The sequence below is a fragment of the Mytilus galloprovincialis genome, chromosome 3 (genome assembly GCF_965363235.1).
Source record: "Mytilus galloprovincialis chromosome 3, xbMytGall1.hap1.1, whole genome shotgun sequence".
NCBI classification, from domain to species: domain Eukaryota; kingdom Metazoa; phylum Mollusca; class Bivalvia; order Mytilida; family Mytilidae; genus Mytilus; species Mytilus galloprovincialis.
In genome coordinates, this window is record NC_134840.1 from 30,132,552 (window position 1) to 30,154,234 (window position 21,683).

Here is a 21,683-nt window from a genome sequence, read left to right on the forward strand (position 1 = left end):
TTGGGGCCAAAAAAGGGTCTTACTGGACCTACTCCTTTAACCAAACTTGACCACAATATTTAAAGTTCTCATTATATTATTGATAATTAACCAGTGGTTTTAATCTGTAAAATTTAGTGAAAAAATGCCACTAGTGATGTCACTATGACACCATAAACATGTGGGAAATAATGTATTTAACTGAAACTGGCAATTTACTTCTTTACGAATCATTAATATCAAATTGTATAACATGCTTGATCAATTGTAATCTGTATCCACAATTTTAGCAACAATATAACTTACTGCGAAGAGAATCAGAAAATGAGGAATTCGAAGTCTGCAGCAACGAAGGAGTCGGTGTTTTACCGTTTGGTGCATTAGAAGGGTTAGTTGTAAATTTGAATTGATCCATAATGACTTTTATTTATGTAAAGATGTTTATTACCCCTTATTTTATATATTAAGTGCCAGTGTGCCACTGACCATAAAAACTCGAGTTAAGGGCAACGGTTTCTTCTGATTCAAGGAACATTCGTGCATTGGTTTTATCTTCAGAGTATTCCATGAATATTGATAAAACGTTTTGCCGTTTTCAATCCCATTCAGTTTTTATTGATAAACTATGTTATTACTTAAAAGCAACTATTAATTAGATACTCCATGTTTATATTGTTAGTTCACATACTTGATTGACAACTCTAGTTATGTCCGTATCCGTAATATTGAATGTGGGTGGGTCTAATATCACGAGTAAGATGCCTGGACGGTGACGAAGCCACAGTAAACTTAAGGTTTTATGAACCCTTCTGTAGCCATTTTTGTACGAACTTTTCAAACTTCAATTGTATCAAAACTACAGATATTATGAATAATAGAGATAGGTCATTTTGTACATATTCCAATGGGAAACTTGATGCAAAGCATTATTTTTTACTGTTCCATTACATTTAATAGAAAAAGAGGACTTTGAGGCAAATAAATCAAAATTTTTATAGAAAACAGTAAAAAATAATGCTTTGCATCAAGTTTCCCCTTGGAACATGTACTAAATGGCCTATCTCTATTATTTATTATATCTTTAGTTTTGATACGATTGAGGGTTGAAAAATTTGTACCAAAATGGCTACAGAAGGGTACATAAACCTTAAAAGATTTAGCACTAAATAAAAAACAGGTTTTTTATCAAATCAGTTGTTTACAAAAATAGAGTTGTAGTTGCAACTTTGCATGCATTTTTTCTAGCGGAACTAATTAGGCATCATATTAGCATGCATAATTATATAAAACCGCGATAAATTATGATTCAGGATGTATTAACCGATGGTGTTATTAGTATTTTCAATGCGAAAATATCATCCAAGGTTGACCCGAAGAAGTTTTCTTTTTTTGCATAGTCGAGGAAAAACACAGTATTATTCTTATTTCTATACTGACTGTAAATTTCAAACGAGAAGTATAATAATTACATCAACATATTCATTGTAAGATGTTGAGCATGACATCGAGGAAATATTTTAATTTATATAAGTTTGCATACGATGAAGTATTATAACAAGCAGCCAATGGTTGTGAATTTTACTTCGTTCTGAGTAGCAATTTAATTCTCCCAGACAGAGTTTTGATGATGCAAACAAAAATTAAGCTAATTTCTGGCTTCTCACATGATCATACTTTGGATGGATAGATCGAACTCATACTATTAACAACAAATGAGCTGACTATCAGATAATGAAACGCTTTCCCCCGAAATTATTTTCTTTGGCTGTTTTTGCATGTTTCTTTTTACATCAAAGAACATTATTACAGACCGTATTATAAAGATTCTTATTAAATAATACATTAATTAAAATTTATAACACCTTTTTCGTGTCTTCTGCAGTGGATTACTAAGTGGAAAATATAAGAAACAGAATTGTAGTATTGTTGTAACATCAGGACGTTTGTCCCATGCCAGTTCTATAGGCTATAAAAGTACACAATCATGTCCAGCCCTACAGAATTATGAAAATGACGATTCCTATTGGAAACTTATGTCAGCTATGACGCAAATGGCAAAAAATCATGGTAATAAAATTGTTTGTTGTTTAAACAGTTTAATTCATATCCAATGTCAGTCAATAGGATACAATGACTACAGAACCACCAGTAAATCATGACTGCTAGTTGTACATATGAATACAATTAGATGTCGGTATATGTTGATAAAACTGGCAAACTGAGACCTAAAGGTATTGTTTATTTATCAACAAGAGGCAAGTGTCTATTTAATATGTCAAGCTCAATTCCATCCAATGTTTATAGAAAAATTATTAAACGTATTAGAGACTATAAATGGTTTGCTAGTATCATATAGATACCCTGATGACAACAGTATTAACCATACTGACAAACAACCAACGAGATACCAGACTAGGCCTGAGCATGCACATTAATATATCGTGGGGTAAAACAATTTTTAAATATCCCAACCCTTTGCCTTGTTATTCATTAGAGCCATCTTTAATGATATTAATACATTATTAATTAGAAATGAGATTTTGAAATGAAATAGTTATATTAGTTGATAACGTTAAAAAAATCGATTTTTTTTTCCGAAACGTATTGCTATATTTGTATATTTTTAAAGGGAAAACTGTCAGTCAGATCGCATTGAGATGGGTCCTGCAAAAGAACATTGTGGCGTCTGTTGTAATAGGTGCCACTAGTATACAACAGTTAGAAGAAAATATGGCATCTGGCAGTGGATGGCGATTATCACACGAAGAAGTATGCTTTTATTCATTTATTTTAGCAGAACCGATTTGAAAAGACAATTTTTTATACGTCATTTAGATTTTCGGTCACGTTTCAAACACTTCGACAACCTTAATATCAGCAATGTCAGATATCTCGCTTGCAGCCACTTGCGTCACTGATGAGTCTTATGTAGACGAAACGCGCGTATGGCGTATTAAATTATAATCCTTGTACCTTTGATAACTTTTTACACCACTGGGTCGATGCTACTACTGGTTGACGTTTCGTCCCCGAGGGTATCACCAGCCCAGTAGTCAGCACTTCGGCGTTGACATGAATATCTATTATATGGTCATTTTTTTTATAAATTTTCTGTTTACAAAACTGAATTTTTCGAAAAACTAAGGACTTTCTTATCCCAGGAATAGATAACCATAGCCGTATTTTGGCACTACTTTTTAGAATTTTGGGTCCTCGATGCTCTTCAACCTTGTACTTGTTTGGCTTTATAACCATTTTGATATGAGCGTCACTGATGAGTCTTATGTAGACGAATCACGCGTCTGGCGTATTAAATTATAATCCTGGTACCTGTGATAACTTTTTTTTCGACTACCTTAAGTTCAGCAATGTCAGATATCTCGCTTGTGGCCAAGTAAGATCTTTCAGCAGCTGTCATTTATTGTGATAGTTATAAACACTGCAAACGTAAATTCATGAACATGCTCTGTTAATTGGTTGCAAGCAAAAATAATAAACACTACAGGGAAACATCTGACATTACAATTTAAACCTTGACACGACCATTTTTCAATGTTAAGGCCGTTAGTTTTCTCGTTTGAATTGTTTTACATTGTCTTATCGGGACTTTTTATAGCTGACTATGCGGTATGGGTTTTGATCATTGTTGAAGGCCGTACGGTGACCTATAGTTGTTAATGTCTGTTTCATTTCGGTCTTTTGTGGATAGTTGTCTCATTGGCAATCATACCACATCTTATTTTTTTTATATAGCATAACTTGTTCTGATTACAATGGTTTCTTTCCTACCTAAATTAATTTACTCTAACTAAATTAGTAATTTCGTCACACAGAACGGCCAGTGTCAAACATGCGTTAAGCAAAATATGTAAATACTGCAAGAAGTATGTCACCAAACAGGACCAAAATGAGTGAAACCTCACAATGTGCCAACCTTAGTTAAAAGAAACAATGAAATTAATATCTATTGTTATTTTTTTCCTTTTATGTTTGTAGATGATGGAATTGGATACATTGTCACAAAGAAATAATCATTTTGTGCAGAATCAAGGAGATATATGGAAATCAAAGGCCAGAATAATGTTCCCAAATACTGTATAACATAGTTCATAAACATAATTTAATAGTTACAAAATAAAAAAACCAAATACAATCTTATTTTTATATATATCATGTATTATCATACATTATTACACAATGATATAGACTGCAGAAAAACGACTATTAAAACGATATGTGCTATATACTTTTTGGTCTAAAAAAAACCCCAGTAAAATGAAAAGCATATGATGTCATTTATTGGTAAGTGTATTACCTTTTAGTTACAATTATAGTTCATGCTGCAGTGATTTCAAGAAATGAGCTGTAAACACAATCATATTTTACCCAAACGTCTACAATATTTCATCTGAACCCTATTATCTTATATGTGATTCACCCAATTAGTGTCAATTTCAATACGCAGATAGCCAGATCGATACGTAGTGGTCTCCTTTTGTCAAAATCAGTAAAACAATATTGATTGTTGAAATGAAAAGAATGGTAAAAATACGTTTCTAACAGATCATAGTGTTTTTACATATCAGGACTACATATACATCCTGTATGAGTGAATTATTCGGTTATTCAAATCTATGACGGTGTACTTTCAATTTTATGTAAACTGACGGTGTTATCTGTAGTTTTAAAAGAGCTTTCTTTTTGTACACTTTCTGAGCTCTTAATTCGTGAACGCGAAAGGGAAAGCATAGTTGTAGTAGTTTTCGAACTAGGATGAGAGTGTCGATCGGTAATTCCCAGTTTACTTTTGTATAATCGATAAATACGTCTGTTACAGATATAAGCTATAAAAATATAAAGTCCCTGTAATCCATTGAGACCTGCTATTAAAGTATAAATATGCATTTCATTAACGAAGAAATTAACGAGCAATAATATCCACGAACATCCAGTATTAACGAAAAGTTTAATGAAAATACCTACTTCCATTTTATTGTTTCTAGTATCAGATAGGGTTAAATGCAAAGTAGTTCTTATGAATAGTCTATACACTGTTATTGTATACAAAATGATATTGATAGTAAATGTTGCAATTAATGGTGTCAACACTGTTGCGACAAAGCTTTCTAACCGTGAGATGAAACATTTTCCATTACGTCCATACCCAGTGGACTTGGCTGTTACAATGTATATGACTATAATGTTGACAGAAACAATAACAGCTGCAGAGACGTAAGTAGAAGCTATATACAACCAGATCAATGATTTATTTTGATTTGCCTTTAGTGTTGACGTTAGTCTCTTCTGTCCAAACACTTTAAAAATATGAACTGTACACGCAGTAAAACAACCAAGTGATGATAGTAAGAAGAAATGAGTAAGTATTCCAATTATCTGACATACCGCATTGTTAACGTTCTTGGCCATTATCAATACTAAATACAGTGAATGGTACAGTAGCATGGTAAATGCCAAGCTCATGATGATTTTTCCAGGAAGAGTCCTCAGTGAGGGAAATAAACAGTATGTTATTAATGTTGAGAGAAGGCATAGTTTAGATATTAAAGTGCATGTTATCATTATGGCGGAATAAACAATACTATGTGTATCAAAATGGCTGATCATATTTCGAAAATCCTCAATACAAATTCCCAAATTCTTCTCTGAATCTATATAATACTTGTAGAATTGAAAATTGACATCGTAGTTCAGCAATACAATTTGATGGTTTTGTTTCGATAACTTATATTCATTCCTTGTAAATACGACATGTCTGCATATCAACAACTCTGATATAAGTAGACGACTGTTATTTATACAAACCCAAGATTGTTTGGTTTTAATTTTAGAAAGATGTGATGTATAATCGAAAGTAACTGTTATATTCTTATTGCTTGATTTAAGAAAATTATAAGTATAATTTATTAGGATGTTTTCGCTCTCTAAAATCGATTTGTCTCCAAAAACATCGGTGTATGTATAGTAAGAATCTTCTGTTTTATTTCTAGGCTCAATGCAAATAACGGATTGCAAACTGAAAATTTCCATCAAATCGTTTTGTAAAATATGTGAAATTTCTTCACGAATACCCGTTGTGGCAAACCTATATGGAAATGTATATCCAAACGGTCGATTATACAAAGATGCATGCAAATATGGTTCACATTGTTCACCAATTAACTGCTTTCCTTTGAAACATCCAATTTTGCGACATTTTTCCTGAAATTAAAAATAAAACCAGCTATATGAGGTAAAAGAATAATGACTAGTGTACATGCAAAAAATAATGTCTTGTGTGAATATGACAGCAGGTGGAAACCCGGTTGAAATAGAGCAAAAGAATCGAAGCTCTTTGTTAGAGAAGGCGATAAATGCTTACTGTAATGTTTACTATAGTGACATTAATTTTAAAAGTTAATAGAAAGAAATAAAATGACAATTACGAAGTGTTTTATTTTAAAAACACCATTTGCATAAGTTTTCAATTTATCTAGTACATAGTTAAGCAGACAATTAGATATCAAGTCGACGACATGGGTATCTTTCAAGTTGGATGTAGAAAATGCATAACCTCCGATTTAATTTTTTTTTTTACCACAGACGAAAAACATATTAATCTTTTAGTTCAGTAATTTTCGTGTTTGCCCTTCCATCATGTGACTCGAGAAAAAATTCCAAAAATTGGGTAACATTTGTATCGAAAAGAGAAAATCGAGTGCACCTTTTTATGTTAGGGCTTGTTTGAGTTTAATATTTTGTCTTGATATCATACAAAGCAAGAATATTTCATACATCGTCTCGCTACAGATTCTATTATTTTTATATATCAAAGCTACAGGTTGACTTTATAACATGAAAAAATCACAGTACTAAAAGATGAAATATATAGGTCAAGTGAAATACCACAAAAACAGAGTAGGTGCGTTCGAACAGCTATTTTTTTTACTAAAAGTACTTGACGACAGTCTTTCAAGTTGGATGATGAAAATGCATATCTTCGAAAAATTATATTTTTTTGTCTGTGATAACTAGGGTTTATAGTCTTCAACCACTGAAAAAATCTAGTCTGCCCTTCCACGAAATATTTAATAAGAATTTTTTTAAATGTTTATGAATTTTCGAAAATTCAACCTGACAACCGATCAGACAATAGTTTTAAGTTGACTCAGTGCAGACAAGATCATTAACTGATGCTCATTAGCTAGTTTATATATTTTTCTTTTAAAATACAATTGACATATAAGGATCGTAATGGTGCTATGTGGATAAATTTATCGGTTTCCAAGAGCAAAATTGGCAGCGCGTCATCCCTACAATGGCTTCCATTCCTACGATTGTGAAAATTAACTGGCGTAATGGGGAGATAATTTAGACAAAGTAGAATCCTGACTGTGACAGTTGTTATCCATTCGTTTGATGTGTTTCAGATTTTGATTTGGCCATTTGATTAGGGACTTTCCTCTTTGAATTTTCCTCAGTTCAGTATTTTTGTGATTTTCTTTTTTCATACATCAGTTATTACTATAATTTGCTAAATAAAAAAGATTATGTATATGAAAATTCACATTCTCTGACATCTTATAATAAAAAAATTATCAGAATAAAAAGTTTTTTTCGATAGAAAAATAAATATGAAAGAGAGAATATAAACCATGATACACATTTCAAATTGTAATTGCCTACTAGTGCTTAGAAACGTAGTGGGAAAAGATAGGTGAGAGATGCCAAAGGGGCATTCAAACTCATAAGTCCAAAAAAAACTGTGGCATGGCTTAAAGAAGAAAGAGACAGACATAATTCAGTGTGAGCCAAGGCTCCGTGTTGAAGGCCGTTCTTTGACCTGTAATGGTTTATTTTTACAACTTGTGACTTTGATGGACAGTTGTCTCATTGACACCCATAATACATCTTCTGATATCTATCTATGTCATGTTTCAATTGAATTTTTAAGAGTATAATTATGTTGCATGCAGTTTTGTAATGTATCGTCAGATTCAACTGTATGTTATCACTGAAAAAATTGAGAATAATGTGTTTACCTGAACAGAATCGTAAATTTCGTTGTGTTTGCAAAGTGGTGTGTAATATTTGCGATTAAATATGTCCCAAATGTCAGACGCGGGTGTTAAACTTATTATAGCAGTAAACATGTCCCTCTCAGTGCAGCAGTTACAAAAGAAATACAGTAACGGATAAATAACCTGACCATCCATACAGTTAAATAGATAGCATTCAATGTTTTCCTGTGCAAACTGTTTCAACACAACTGGTTTATCGTTGAAATATATCATTTCCTTCAAACTGATTCCCGCATACTTTATACCGGTACATGTAGTTTTGTGTCATACTTTTTATAACGATTTCGTTCGACATCGTTTCACATGCTGATTGAACATTTATATCGCTTTCTTGTTCACACATGGTTTGATTTCTTTTATGTTTTCTGCACAGTGTAAAATTCCTTTGGATATTTTTAGTTAAATTGCACTGAAATTTATCACCAAGACTTAATAAATTTGAGATACTAAAACTCAAAACACTGAATGGAAGAGGTAACTTGCAATCAATATTATACTTCCATTTTTTGTAACGTTTTTTTGCACAGAATTATAGAACTTGATAATGAACCGATACGGTTCGCTGACAACGGTTCATACCTAAGATCAAGCGCGTCATCAGGTTACAAGTAATAACTTATAATACCTCCTCTAGACATATGTATTGAGTATAACTCCTTATTCCTAATTATCGTGCTTTCTTGTGTATTACATATGTAGCAACATATATTCCTGTACGGATGTGTCGCTTCAATCATTCCACCATTTAGACAAGCGCTTTCTATATCTCTGTCTTTAATCTTCCAAAGTCCTGTTTTGTTGCAGGTTGAAACTTCGAGTAAGTTTTATTTTTGAGGTGGATTGCACATGAAGCAAAATATATTATTGTATGGTGGGTATGAACTATCGAGCGTTTTACAGGCATGTTCAGTGTCTTTGTCATATTGACGCCATGTTCCGGTGATGTTACATGTCTTTATAAGTTACGGCTTTTTACACTTTGCAGCTTTACCTATGATTTTTTCGCTTGGAACAAAGGAAATTAGACATTCGTCTTTAATTGCCTTTTTAACAATATCATATAGAGTGGAATACATTTCAAACGTTGAGTCGCAGGAAATATTTACTTTCCATGATATATATTCAGATACATTATTACAGAATGTGCAAAAGTTATTTTTAAACGACAGTGAAGTCTTATTAGATGTAACTGGAGGGTGTTGTATTGTTTCGTACACATTACGTGACTTTGTACATTTATTTGTGATATTTTTATCTGTTCCCTCGGGACAATTGTGTATTATTTTATATTAATCACCAAAATACGATATATTATTAGGTAAATAAGCGATTAAATTCGAACACTCAGTCTGGTATTTTTCATGTAAGTTCATCCCTTTATCTGGACAGCAGTTGTCGTTTAAATAGCATAGGTCAACACTTTTACATAATGGGCACATATTAAATTCCTGTGAAATTTCTGGCAAAACCATTTGGTTTCCTTGTTCTGAGAATGTATGTCCACACAACATTGAGTATTGGTATAAAATGTGTGTTACGTTAATATGACAAAGGTTCAAAACAGCTGTTACAGAGCTATGCTGTAGCAGAATGCCGAACAGTAATGGAAATAGCATTTCAAATTATTCACAATGACTTCTGCAACTTTATAATATCAATGGATCAAAGTCGCCTTCAAAACAAGAATATATATAAAATTTTATGTATCAAAATTGAAATTTATAAAGTGTAATAATTGCATTCCAATTCTTTAGTTAAAATTTTAGAATTTCACAAAAATCTTAATTTTCTTACCTGACAGTTAATAAAGGTAGGTCGTTTTATATTAAATGCGTTCAAACAACACTAACATTTTTTACGATGAAATATATCATTATAAACATTGTTCTGTGTAGCATGTTCTTAACGGGAAATAACTGTAACATTTTTTTAGCTGTTGCAGTCAATTCTATGTAGTCTCCTACGTCCAACAGTTAAAACATGTGATTCTTGTAAGCTCTTACTCTCTATCAAGTACTAGTAAATCAATATAGGAAATGCAACTCTAGAATATCATATCAACTTGGAAATATTTACTCCATATGCTGGCACTGCTGAAATATGCTACATAGAAAGATGGAATTCATTGGCAGTTGAAATTGTCTCTTATGCTGTAAATATTCGTTTTCAAACGACCCGTGCTGTCCATTTCTAGAAGCAAGACAAGGTATTGAACATGCTTAAATGTTTCTTGTCTCTTAATGTCAAGTTCGAAGAGGTAGATACGTTCGACATAGTTACAAAACTTATCATCTATATATCGAAACTTGAAGGATAATGCTTGCTTCTTTTCCTTCTTCTGAAGAAGCTCCATTATTTGAATAAAGGAACAAGACGGAAAGAAGAGGGCACAATTATTTCCCATGGGAAAACCGATAATTTGTTATAGAAATCACGTCCTCTAAACGTAACAATTATGTTTTTCACTAAAGAATTAAGCATCTTCGACTATTTACCGGGTTTGTGATAACATGAGCAACACGACGGGTGCCACATGTGGCGCAGGATCTGCTTACCTTTCCGGAACACCTGAGATCAACCCCAGTTTTTGGTGGGGTTCGTGTTGCTCAGTATTAAGTGTTCTATGTTGTTTCTTATGTACAATTATTTGTCTGTTTGTCTTTTTCGATTTATGAGTTTGACTCTTCCTCTGGTATCTTTCGACCCTCTTTCGCAATTGATAATGCTGGTTTTAGATAATTTTTTGTTTGCATCAGAGTTGGTTTTACTTCTAATCCAATATGGCGACATTTTAAAAGCTAGATATCAGTCTTTCTATTTCGGTATTGCTGTTAAATCAATAATTCATGCATATGATATTAAGTGAGATTTGGTTATTACACAGGTTAGCTGAAATGTCACAAAAATAGATAGAAGTCAATTTGAAAACTGAAACTATTTCATTTTTAATGCATCCAAGTTTAAAGTAGTTCCCTCATTTTCGCCAAAACAGATGAAACCAATATTCCAGTCTCTGTAAAAAATCTTTTTGTTTTGCTAATTTCTTACATTAATGAAAAACCGCATTCAATCATTGAAATAAGGATGATTCGTCGAAGTTTAAGTGTTTAATTAGTGTTACTGTTGGAGAAGGACAATTTGATCATTATCGATGTTACCTGCTTTATCTGATGGGTTAGTATTTTAACCTTAGTTAAAATTACAATATTTCTATAGTATATTTCAAGGAATTTAGTATTAATCATCCTGATATCAGTGTTTTTTGTACAGCACAGTGTCTTTATTATGGTTATTAGGCTATCAGTCTCCAAAATTATAACAAGCTCAAGTGTTAGTACGTCGGTACTTACATATTTATAATAAAAAAAAATCCTCAAAATTGTTCGTTTATAAATTAAGAAAATTATTAAGAAAATAAGATTTCAACTCCCTCATGCATAGTTGACCTTAGATAATTTGACAATGTTTTATAAAACCAGGTTTAATCCACCTTTTCTACTTTAAAAATGCTTGTCAGGAGCCTGTAATTCAGTGGTTGTCGTTTGTTTATGTGTTACATATTTGTTTTTCGTTCATTTTTTTATATAAATAAGGCCGTTAGTTTTCTCGTTTGCGACTGTCATACAAGTGAGAGGTTTAGCTAGCTATAAAACCAGGTTCATTCCACCATTTTCTACATTAGAAAATGCCTGTACCAAGTCAGGAATATGACAGTTGTTATCCATTCGTTTGATGTGTTTGGACTTTTGATTTTGCCTTTTGATTTTGGATTTTCCTTTTTGAATTTTCCTCGGAGTTCAGTATTTTTGTGTTTTTACTTTTGAATTGTTTTACATTGTCTTATCGGGGCCTTTTATAGCTGACTATGCGGTATGGGCTTTGCTCATTGTTGACGGCCGTACGGTGACCTATAGTTGTTAATGTCTGTGTCATTTTGGTCACTTGTGGACAGTTGTCTCATTGGCAATCATACAACATCTTCTTTTATATATTGTACCAAGTCAAGAATAAGCAAGTTGTTGTCCATTCGTTTGATGTGTTTGAGCTTTTGATTTTGGCATGCAATTTATAACGTAAAGTTAACAATTTTTACAGTATTGGATTGATTACACTGTTGGTAGACCATTAGTTCCAGAGGGTATCATCAACTCTGTAGCCATTATCCCGATACTGAAATGATTAATGACAAACCTTTCACAAATTTTCCGTTTGAATTCAAAAGTTTTATGTTTGAGCTCTCCTAGACAATGGTAACCTGCAATAGATTTGTCTATTATTTAAGGTTCTTTTTGGTGAAATAACTTTTCCACTGTTTCGGTTCTCAAACTTCTTCGGCTATCAAATATTTGGCTTTGATCGTTCCTTATGAAGGTAAATCAGTAAAATCGCATCGAACGCATACAAATAAAGGTTTTTTTGTGTGGTATTATGTGTGTTTTTGTTTATCTATCTGTCTATTATTATTGATGGAAAGTTCTTTTGATTCCATTTTGTCTCATGGAAGTGTACTCTACATATACTGCATTCTAAAAATCTAAAAAAGAAAAGAATAAAGATTCAATATTTTTATTCACATAAGTATACGATATAACATTTGATTAAAAACCTTGTGTGAAAATACTTAAAAGTAAAAGTATTATGGTTTCAATTGGTTCTAAGGTATAGAAATGCAGTATAAAATTTAATTGAGAATGGAAATGGGGAATGTGCCAAAGAGACAACAACCCGACTATAGAAAAGGCAACAGCAGAAGGTCACCAACAGTTCTTTAATGCAGCGAGAAATTCCCGCACCCGGAGGCGTCCTTCAGCTGGCCCCTAAACAAATATATATTCTAGTTCAGTGATAATGAACTCCATACTAAATATTGTTTACAAGTGGCACGTTTTTACTTTTCTAACCACCATGCACAGTTTTAAACATATATATAATCCTATTCTGAACTTGTTTGTTTGGAAGGCGGAAGTGATGTCATAATTGTTGACTGCGATTTTCGAGCAGTTAATCCAATTATCTCAGATTTATACATTCGGTATATACGTTCATTGAAAATGTAAGCTATAAAAATGTAGAGTCCTTGAAACCCATTTAAAACGGATATTGCTATTGAAATTGGTGTCTTATTGACGAAAAAATTAATAAGCAACAATATCCAGGAACAACCAGTTGTTGTGAAAAGTTTAATAAAGATGCTTATTTCTTTTTTATTTGTTTTAGAAACTGCAGATACAGCAGAATTCGAATAAATTTTCTTGTACAGTTTATACGTCGTTATTGAATATAATATTATGTTTATGATAAATGTGATAATTAGTGGTACCAAAACTGTCGCAATAAAGCTCTGAACATTTGAAATAAAGCATTTGTTATTATATCCATATCCAGTAAAGGTTCCTGTGGAAATGTGCAAAACGGTAATGTTTATGACTACTATTGTAGCGGCAGAGCCATAAGCAGAAGCAGTGTATATCTTAAAAGTATATTTACTTTGATTAGCTTTTAGAGTAGACGAAAGACTATCGTGTCCAAATATTCTGAACATATGAACCGTGCCCATGGTAAAACATCCGAAAGTAGATAGCAGAAAGAAATGGGTAACTATACCGATAACCTTACACACTGTTGTATCTGCGGCATCGACGAGGATTAATATCAAATAAAGTATATTGTATATAAGAAGAGAAAAAACTAAGCTCATAATATTCTTTCCCGGTAGAGTTTTAAGTGCTGAAAATAAACAGTATGTTATTAAAGTCGCCAATAGGCACAGGACTGAAATAACAGTGCAAGTTATCATTATTGCCAAATATACAACGTCGTTTTTGTCATCTAAGTTAACAATACGATAAAAATCCTTAATGCATATTCTCAAGATTTTTTCAGAGTCTACATGATATTGATAAAATTGAAATTTTGCGTCATAACCGTCTAAAATTATTTCATTGTTTTTTGGGGATAATCTATACTCACTTTGTGTAAATAAAACATGTCGACATACTAACAAATTAGATATAAGAGAGCGGTTCCTATTTACACAAACTGTAAAATTGTCGAACTCTATATTTTCATCAGTTAAAATTGACTGATAATCGTATTTTACAGTTATATTCCTTTTGCTTGAACTTTTTAAAAGACGAGAAGAATAATCTATTAGAATTGCTTCTATGTCTGCAATATATTCATAACTTGATATCATTATATCAATTCGAACAAAGTAGGAAATTGATTTGGCTTTTGGTTTAATACACAACGAAGTTGAAAATGAGAGCATTTCATTGGAATCCTTCTGTAAAATCTGTGTTATTTCTGAATGACTATATCTTGATGTTAACACGAACGGAAACACATATGCAAGTGGTTGTGAATATAACGATGTTGGTAAATATTGTTCACAACTACCTCCTATCATTTGTTTTCCTGGAAAACAGTCAGTTTGGCGACATCTTTGCTAAAATTAAAAAAAGTTGAAATAGTAAAATCAAATTGTATGTATTAATACCATAACACTCGATTTGTAGTTTCCGAGGAACCATAGTTTTGGCTGAAATAAAGTACATGTATTATGTTAACCAAGGTCCATCTAGCAGTACGACCCATGTTCAGGTGTCACTCGTTTTGATGTGTGGGATTTTAAATACGCAACTAGTCAGAATATGCATGTTCAATTCAGTGTTTCGTATAAGGGGAGTGACTATAAAATTGAATATTTGATGCACACACCTAACACACGGCTATAATATATACTTACATCTGTACTAACTGTTTTGCCTGGTCTTAAAAAATCGTAAGGTGCAATTTCCGTCAAATCGAGATCAAAGGTCAAGGACGAGAAATTGTATATTTTTCTAGATATCAGCTTTATTGCACATTATTTGTCTTCTTTATAATAAAATCATGTATGCAAACAATTTAAACTATAAGCAGAGAGATTCATAGTTACGTATCTAGTGCATTTTGAATTTTTAAAGCGTGTTTTTGACTGCTAGCAAATTTTCCTTGATTTTTAGTAAAAATTAACAAAATGAGTGAAAACCAAAAAAAAGAAATCTTGTGCATCTGAATTACCGCTTACAGTTGAAATAAAACCTGTAATTAGTGTAAATGAAGTTTTTGACATTATCAGTTTCCTATAATCATACTTACTTCTAATTAGACAGCAAATCATAAAAACTTATGCAGTTTTCGAAAAAAATATTGCCATTTGTACAGTTTCTTCCGTTAGAAACATTGTATTTATTCAACATAAGATTGAAGAAGGAAATTTTTAAGAATGAAAAAAATTTGAAGGATTCTATTACTTTACAATAGAGGTGCACATTTTTTTCAAATGAACATAATCATAAGAAATAATTTACCTTAAGAGTATCATAAATCTCGTTCAATTTACAGTCAGCAGTGAAGTATTTGCGACTAAATATATCCCAAGTCCCTGAACCAGGTGAATGGGTCGTTGGCACAGAACAACAATTACATAAGATGTATTGTAAAGGGTACAAATTGCGATCATCCATACAGTTAAATAAATCACAAGCCAAATTTTCCTTTACATACTTTTCTATTTCTACTGGTATTCCATGATTATAAACTAAAAAATCTTTCAGATGGGTTCCACATTCTGTGTAGTGGTAAGATAGTTTTTCACTGTGTATAACTATACCGCGTAACTGGGTTTCACAAGCCCATTGTAATTCAAACTCACTATCAGTTTCACAATATGTTAAATTCCATCTGTTCTTTTTGCACAAGGTAATATTTCTATATTGCTCATCGATTTCGGTCAAATTGCAATGATAAGACTGAATTTGAGAAAACTGTAGAATTGACATATTGTGATTCAATAAATTAAAGGGAATGGGAACTTTACAATCAAATCTGTACTTCAGTGTTCTGTATAAGATCTTGCAACGTTTAGTGCCGTCTGTGAATGTAATCTCACTTTCATAAGCGTACTTCCACCTATAAGCATCAAGATTCGTGTACCAGTTATACGTAACGATATCTTCTATTGGTATATCCACTGTGTACATGTTTTTATTTCTCAATATCACACTTTCATTCGTATTACATATGTAGCAATATATATTCTTGTAAGGAAATGTCGTTGCAACATTAACGTAAGCATTACAAGCCTTTTCTATATCCCTTGCGTATGTGGTCCAAAGTCCAGTTTCATTGCATGACGTGATCTGTCGTTCACTTGTCTTTTCGGGAGGATTGCACATGTGGCAGAAGATGTTTTTATATGGCGGGAAAGGATTAGTCATTGTTTGACATGCAAAGTCAATATCTCTGTCATAATTATCCAACGTCCCTGTAACATTGCATGCTTCAATAAATGTATGACCTGTACATGTTTTCACATTATTGTACATTTTTTTACTTGGAACAAACGATATTATACAATTGTTCTTGAGTGCTTTTTCGACAATGTCGTTTAAAGTGGTAACTATGTCATATTTTATGTCACACTGTACATCTATCTTCCAAGGGGTAAACTCTTTAATATTGTTACACATAGCGCAAAACTGATTTTTAAACGACGTATATGTCTGATCAGTTACTGGAGGATATCTTATTATATCGTAAATATCACGTGGCTTTATACATTCGTTGAACATACTGTCAACAGTGCCATACGGGCAAGTATTCACCATTTCATATTCATATCGAAAAGTTGAAATATTGTTTGGTGAGTGAACAATTGCTGTCAAACACTCCGTCTTTTTATATTTCAATCCTTGCTGAGGACAACAGTTATCGTTAATATAACAACGGCTATCGTTATAACATACCGGACACATGTTATATTCCCATGGTATTTGTGGTGAGTGCATTGTTTTCTTGTTTTCATCGAAGTAAGGTCCGCAAAGTGATGAATACTGATTTATGATATTTGTCATGTTAACATTATCCAAAGTCAAACGCGAAATTACAATGGTAAAATGTATCAAAGTTTCTAATAATGTGAATTGAAGATTCATCATTGACGGCCTACGTCTGTTGATTATCAAACTCCTTTAATTATAATGTATAATTGGAACAATGCGTATTATTAGTGAAAATTCGTATATAGTAAGTTTAAGCGTACCAATTCTGAGTATATTCATACGCTTTATACGTAATTTAGTTAAGACGAAAAAACATTTTATATGATCCATGTACATATCCGACAACCGGATTACACTACAAAAAGCTTCCGATGACATGTCTGCTAATCACATGACTTGTGATTACAATACAATTCCAAACATAATAAATTGTTTGCAGAAATTATTTTAATCATAGTAACATACCAAGAGAGCCGAAATAGATCTGAGCCGACAATATTTTACAGTATGGGTTTTCCTCCTTATTGAAGACCGTATGGTGTCCTATTATTCCTCATGTATATTCCATTTGGATATTGTTGAATATGTGTCTGATAAGCAATCCTAAACAATCTCCTTATTTTATATTGCAATCTCACTCGTCTGTTTGATTCACTACCATGAAAGGTTTGCATTTAGTGAGTTTTCCCTGTCATACTTATGTTTTCCACATAAAAACACATAGCATCTTAAATAACTTTATAAGTGTGTTTTTTCAGTACCAACTTGAGTCACTTCCGTTTTGTTTATCACAATTTATTATATTTATAAACTGTTACAGTAGTAAGACTCGTTTAAAAACATGTTATGATCTGATTTATATGACGAAAATAAAGTTACGGTTAATGTACATCAGTAGAAAAGGTTAGATGATTTTGCATAAACAAAAATATATAATGTTACTGAATACACTCATATGTAAACGTGAAATGTGTAACAATGTTAATCGTTTTTTTAGAGCAGATATTTTGGGTGCCATATTGATAAATGTTCCCTTCCCGTTTTACCTTAACTGGCTCAAAGGGTCAGTGTGAAATTTTGCTGTTATTTAGTATCCGTCGGCTGTCGTCCGTCGTAGTCGTTTATTCATTTTTACAGCAATCTTCTTTTCTGTAACTACTGTGTCCAATGGAACAAAACATGGTCACAGTCATCTTTGTAGAAATACAATAAGTTTGAAAAATATATTTATCGGTTTTTCTTATGAATATCAAACTGGATTAGGCTCACATAACCAAAATATATTTCCAAATAGTGAATAGTATATCGGAGAATCAACCAAAACAAGTATTGTAAAACAATTGAAACTGTTTTTGGATGACGAAAGTATAACCCGCTGTGGTGATTTAAAACAGAATTTAAAACAATATAAATAATCAAGAATATGCAAACTTTCCTGTTGTATTGTACTTCACACCCCACCTCTATTATTCTATTTATATAAGTTGATTCATTTTGATCTTTTTAGTTTTTAAGTCTTTAAGCATTTTTTCTCCAGTTTGATTTAAAACGAGGCAAAGCATTTTCCCAAGTTTCACGGGCGAATTCCTGTTCTGTGAAAATACAAAAGCTTTTCTATGAGAAAAGGACTTTTGGGAGATTTTTAAAACTGTTCAAATATTGTAGTTTATTGTATTTTTCTAATCAGTTGTAACAACAACACCCTTTCTCTTTTCACAAATGTGACCTACCGAATTAGACTATTTACCGGATTTATAATAACATAAGCAACACGACAGGTGCCACATGTGGAGCAGGATCTGCTTACCCTTCCAAAGTACCTGAGATCACCCCAAGCTTTTGGTGGGTTCGTGTTGCTTAGTCTTTAGTTTTCTATTTTGTGTCTTTTGTGCTATTATTTGTCTGGTTGTCTTTTTATTTTTAGCCATGGCGTTGTCAGTTTATTTTCTATCTACGAGTTTGACTCTCCCTCTGGTAGCTTTCGTCCCTCTTTTGTACATATGTACGGATTTTTAATATATTAATAATAACGACGCCAAATAAATTGTATATAGTACACCTATGATAAAGATCTACCTGTTCGTAATGTCGGATGATTTATGATATAAGTTTAGTATAATTATCTAGTTTATGTGCTTGTGATCTTTGAAGGATGACGCTCTAGAAGCCTCAAATGTTCTATATTTGAAAACTGCGAATATAAATGTGCCCCATAGCCAATTTTGTCTTATGTTTTCTTCTTACATGTTTCGATTATTGCACTGGTAATGCATGTGTAAAGAAAGACAACAGAAGTATACCGCTGTTAAAAAGTCATAAATTGATTGAGAGATAACAAATCGGCGTTACAAACTAAAACCCAAGAAAACACATCGACTATAAGAGGAAAACAACGAAACAACAGAACACTGAAGTACAACAAACTTATTTCCTCCACTATCGCGTATTTCGTGTGTAACAATAAGTTCGGTAGTTTTTATGGAGTGAATTTAAGGACACCTTATAATAATGATTTGCGATATCTCTTTAATTGATTGGGAGTTTTCTATGCGAAAGAGTTATATTTGTTCTACATTTAAAGCTAGAGTTACGCCTCTTCTCACAGGTATTTACAATTCAACAAAATTGTTAAACACTTACTATTTGCTGAACTTAGATTTTTGATATGTTTTGTAATGTTTGTCAAAAAGTATAATAAAGTTAAAGTAGAGCAGTCGAGACAAAATCGACAAGTTATCTGTCATGTCTCATTACATCAACAAAATATCTCCCCAAAAATAGCTATTAATGGAGTAAAAACTATCATTTACTTGAAACTTTAGAAAATTTGATATTCCAACGTTCATACGAGGACACAACGAAACTCATTCGTAATTGTATGCATTCATAAAATAATATACAGAAAAACTCAACAAAGATACCGGGCTTGTAATTTTGTTTGGTCTACAAAAGACTCAACGTTGAAGCACGAATGAAAAAAGTAAAGTACAAAGTTGGCCCGCATTGAAGGAAAAATTTGAAAAAAGTTTTGCCAAATATAGCAGGTATCCTATTTCTTGGATAGAAAATCATTTGTTTTTCGAACATTTCAAAGTTTTGTTAACAGTAATTTTATTCGCTTTACCATATCAATAACGACAAATATGTCATTGATCCTTTCTTTGGTAAAAATAAGGTTAAGGATACAGATCAATTATATTCATAGTGATAATAAATCTTAAGACATGAGCTATACAAGAACAAGACTTTTAAAAAGCAACCAAAGACAGCTATACTGACAAACAAGATATAACATATATGACCAGCGAGCCAAACAAGATATGTCCAGCAAAGAATTCATACAAATGTTTGCGAAATACGAAATCTTAATGGTAACAGGAAATTCGATAGAGAAAGTATATAATCTTTTGCTCATTTTGAAATACTTCTTCTACGATTGAAATACTAAGTTATAACCGAAAATCTTATTGATTTTCATTGTTGCTTCCTATAGACGGAAGTCATTACGACTATTACAATCAAACATTTGTAATAGGATTTCTTTATAGTTCTGAAAACGTAAAACATATTTGATATTTGACCATTTCTTGTTGTTGGCTGTTTGAAGTGAAAATATTATTGAACATTTAATGTGATAGTGTTCTCTCAAGGATATCGATGAAGTGAACCCGACTTGTAGAAGTGAACCAATAGCTGTGTTCATCATACGCAGATGACGAAGGTGAATTTTTCCTAGAAATTTATTTTTTACTAAGATAGTTTATAATTATTCTAATGTTTGCTACTTTTATGAGTAAGATGGAAGACTTTCGGCTTTAAATCGACATTAATTCATTTATTCCACTAAGCAAGCTTAGTGTCTCTTTCAAGCCATAAATATATTTCTAATGACTTATAAAGGATATTTGCATGTTCCAAGGTACTTTAAATAACTGATGATTAATTGCCTATATATTTAAATATACTTTGCATTTAGTAAGTAACACTGTTAACATATATTTGCTCGTGTGTGCCCACAAGTAGCATGCATGTTCCACTATATTGCATTATTTTAAATACAGTTGTTGTAATTGAATTATACCTTGTACATGTAATATGGAGAGAGCTTTTATAGGCTGTGCCTGTTGCTCAATCCTTTTCATATCTTAATGAATAAAATATGTTTAAAATCAAGACGTTCGACTCGGTGGCAGAATTGTGTATCCGTGTACTAGGGTTATATTTCTTCACATGGACTGTTGCTATGTGCGATTTAATGATACCAACATATTATTGTTTTGCATGTTAAATTTCGAGCTTGACGGTAAAAACAATCCATCCATCTTATCTATCTTTAATTTTTGCTACAATTGTCATATAAATATTTAAAAAAATAATATTATTTCCGAATTTGTGATTGTCATGAGCATATCAACATTTGCCAATCGTGGACCATATTTCCCATTTAGAAGTTATGTAAGCAATAAGCTCTGTTCGTGTATCTTGTTTGTATCTTGTATGTTAGAGTTATGCCTCTTTTCCTATGTTTTTAGCAATAAATCAAATTAGATAGGTAATATTCAAAGATACCTAGATGTATCAATGCTTTCAGAATTTCAGAATTATTGTTATGTGTCTCTTACTCTGTTATACATTTCTATATTTTGTTATATTGAAGTGACATCTAAAAAGTTTGATTACAAGAACTCCGAGGAAAACTCAAAACGGAAAGTCTATCATGTGTTTCTGTATGGAGGGAGTTGCGATTTCAAAAAATATAACTTCATTGAGCGTGCAGAAGTATTTCTGGAATTAGTAA

The 21,683-nt window shown here is 32.1% G+C and overlaps 1 protein-coding gene and 2 long non-coding RNA genes across 3 annotated transcripts; 1 reads left to right on the plus strand and 2 right to left on the minus strand.

The window, feature by feature from the left end:
- The first annotated feature begins 237 nt into the window (after positions 1 to 237).
- Positions 238 to 4,132, plus strand: LOC143067670 (uncharacterized). The gene is made up of 4 exons (XR_012975999.1): positions 238 to 367; positions 1,862 to 2,046; positions 2,609 to 2,748; positions 3,976 to 4,132. It is a non-coding gene; the product is annotated as an uncharacterized LOC143067670 (long non-coding RNA).
- A 64-nt stretch (positions 4,133 to 4,196) lies between these two features.
- LOC143067668 (uncharacterized) lies at positions 4,197 to 8,571 on the minus strand. The gene is made up of 2 exons (XM_076241110.1): positions 8,019 to 8,571; positions 4,197 to 6,198 (listed from the first exon to the last, which is right to left on the minus strand). The coding sequence occupies exons 1-2, from the start codon at positions 8,268 to 8,270 to the stop codon at positions 4,612 to 4,614; spliced, it is 1,839 nt and encodes a 612-aa protein (XP_076097225.1). The 5' UTR covers positions 8,271 to 8,571; the 3' UTR covers positions 4,197 to 4,611.
- A 3,565-nt stretch (positions 8,572 to 12,136) lies between these two features.
- LOC143067671 (uncharacterized) lies at positions 12,137 to 16,059 on the minus strand. Its single transcript, XR_012976000.1, has 3 exons — positions 15,413 to 16,059; positions 14,028 to 14,505; positions 12,137 to 12,591 (listed from the first exon to the last, which is right to left on the minus strand). It is a non-coding gene; the product is annotated as an uncharacterized LOC143067671 (long non-coding RNA).
- Between the last annotated feature and the right edge of the window lie 5,624 nt (positions 16,060 to 21,683).

What these genes read in the sequence shown, in the direction of transcription:
- LOC143067668 (XM_076241110.1), bottom strand. Translation starts at nt 8,270, where the DNA reads ATGATATATTTCAACGATAAACCAGTTGTGTTGAAACAGTTTGCACAG. An exon ending in AAATTTACGATTCTGTTCAG is followed by an intron (nt 6,199 to 8,018) that starts GTAAACACATTA and finishes TTTTAATTTCAG; the next exon opens with GAAAAATGTCGCAAAATTGG.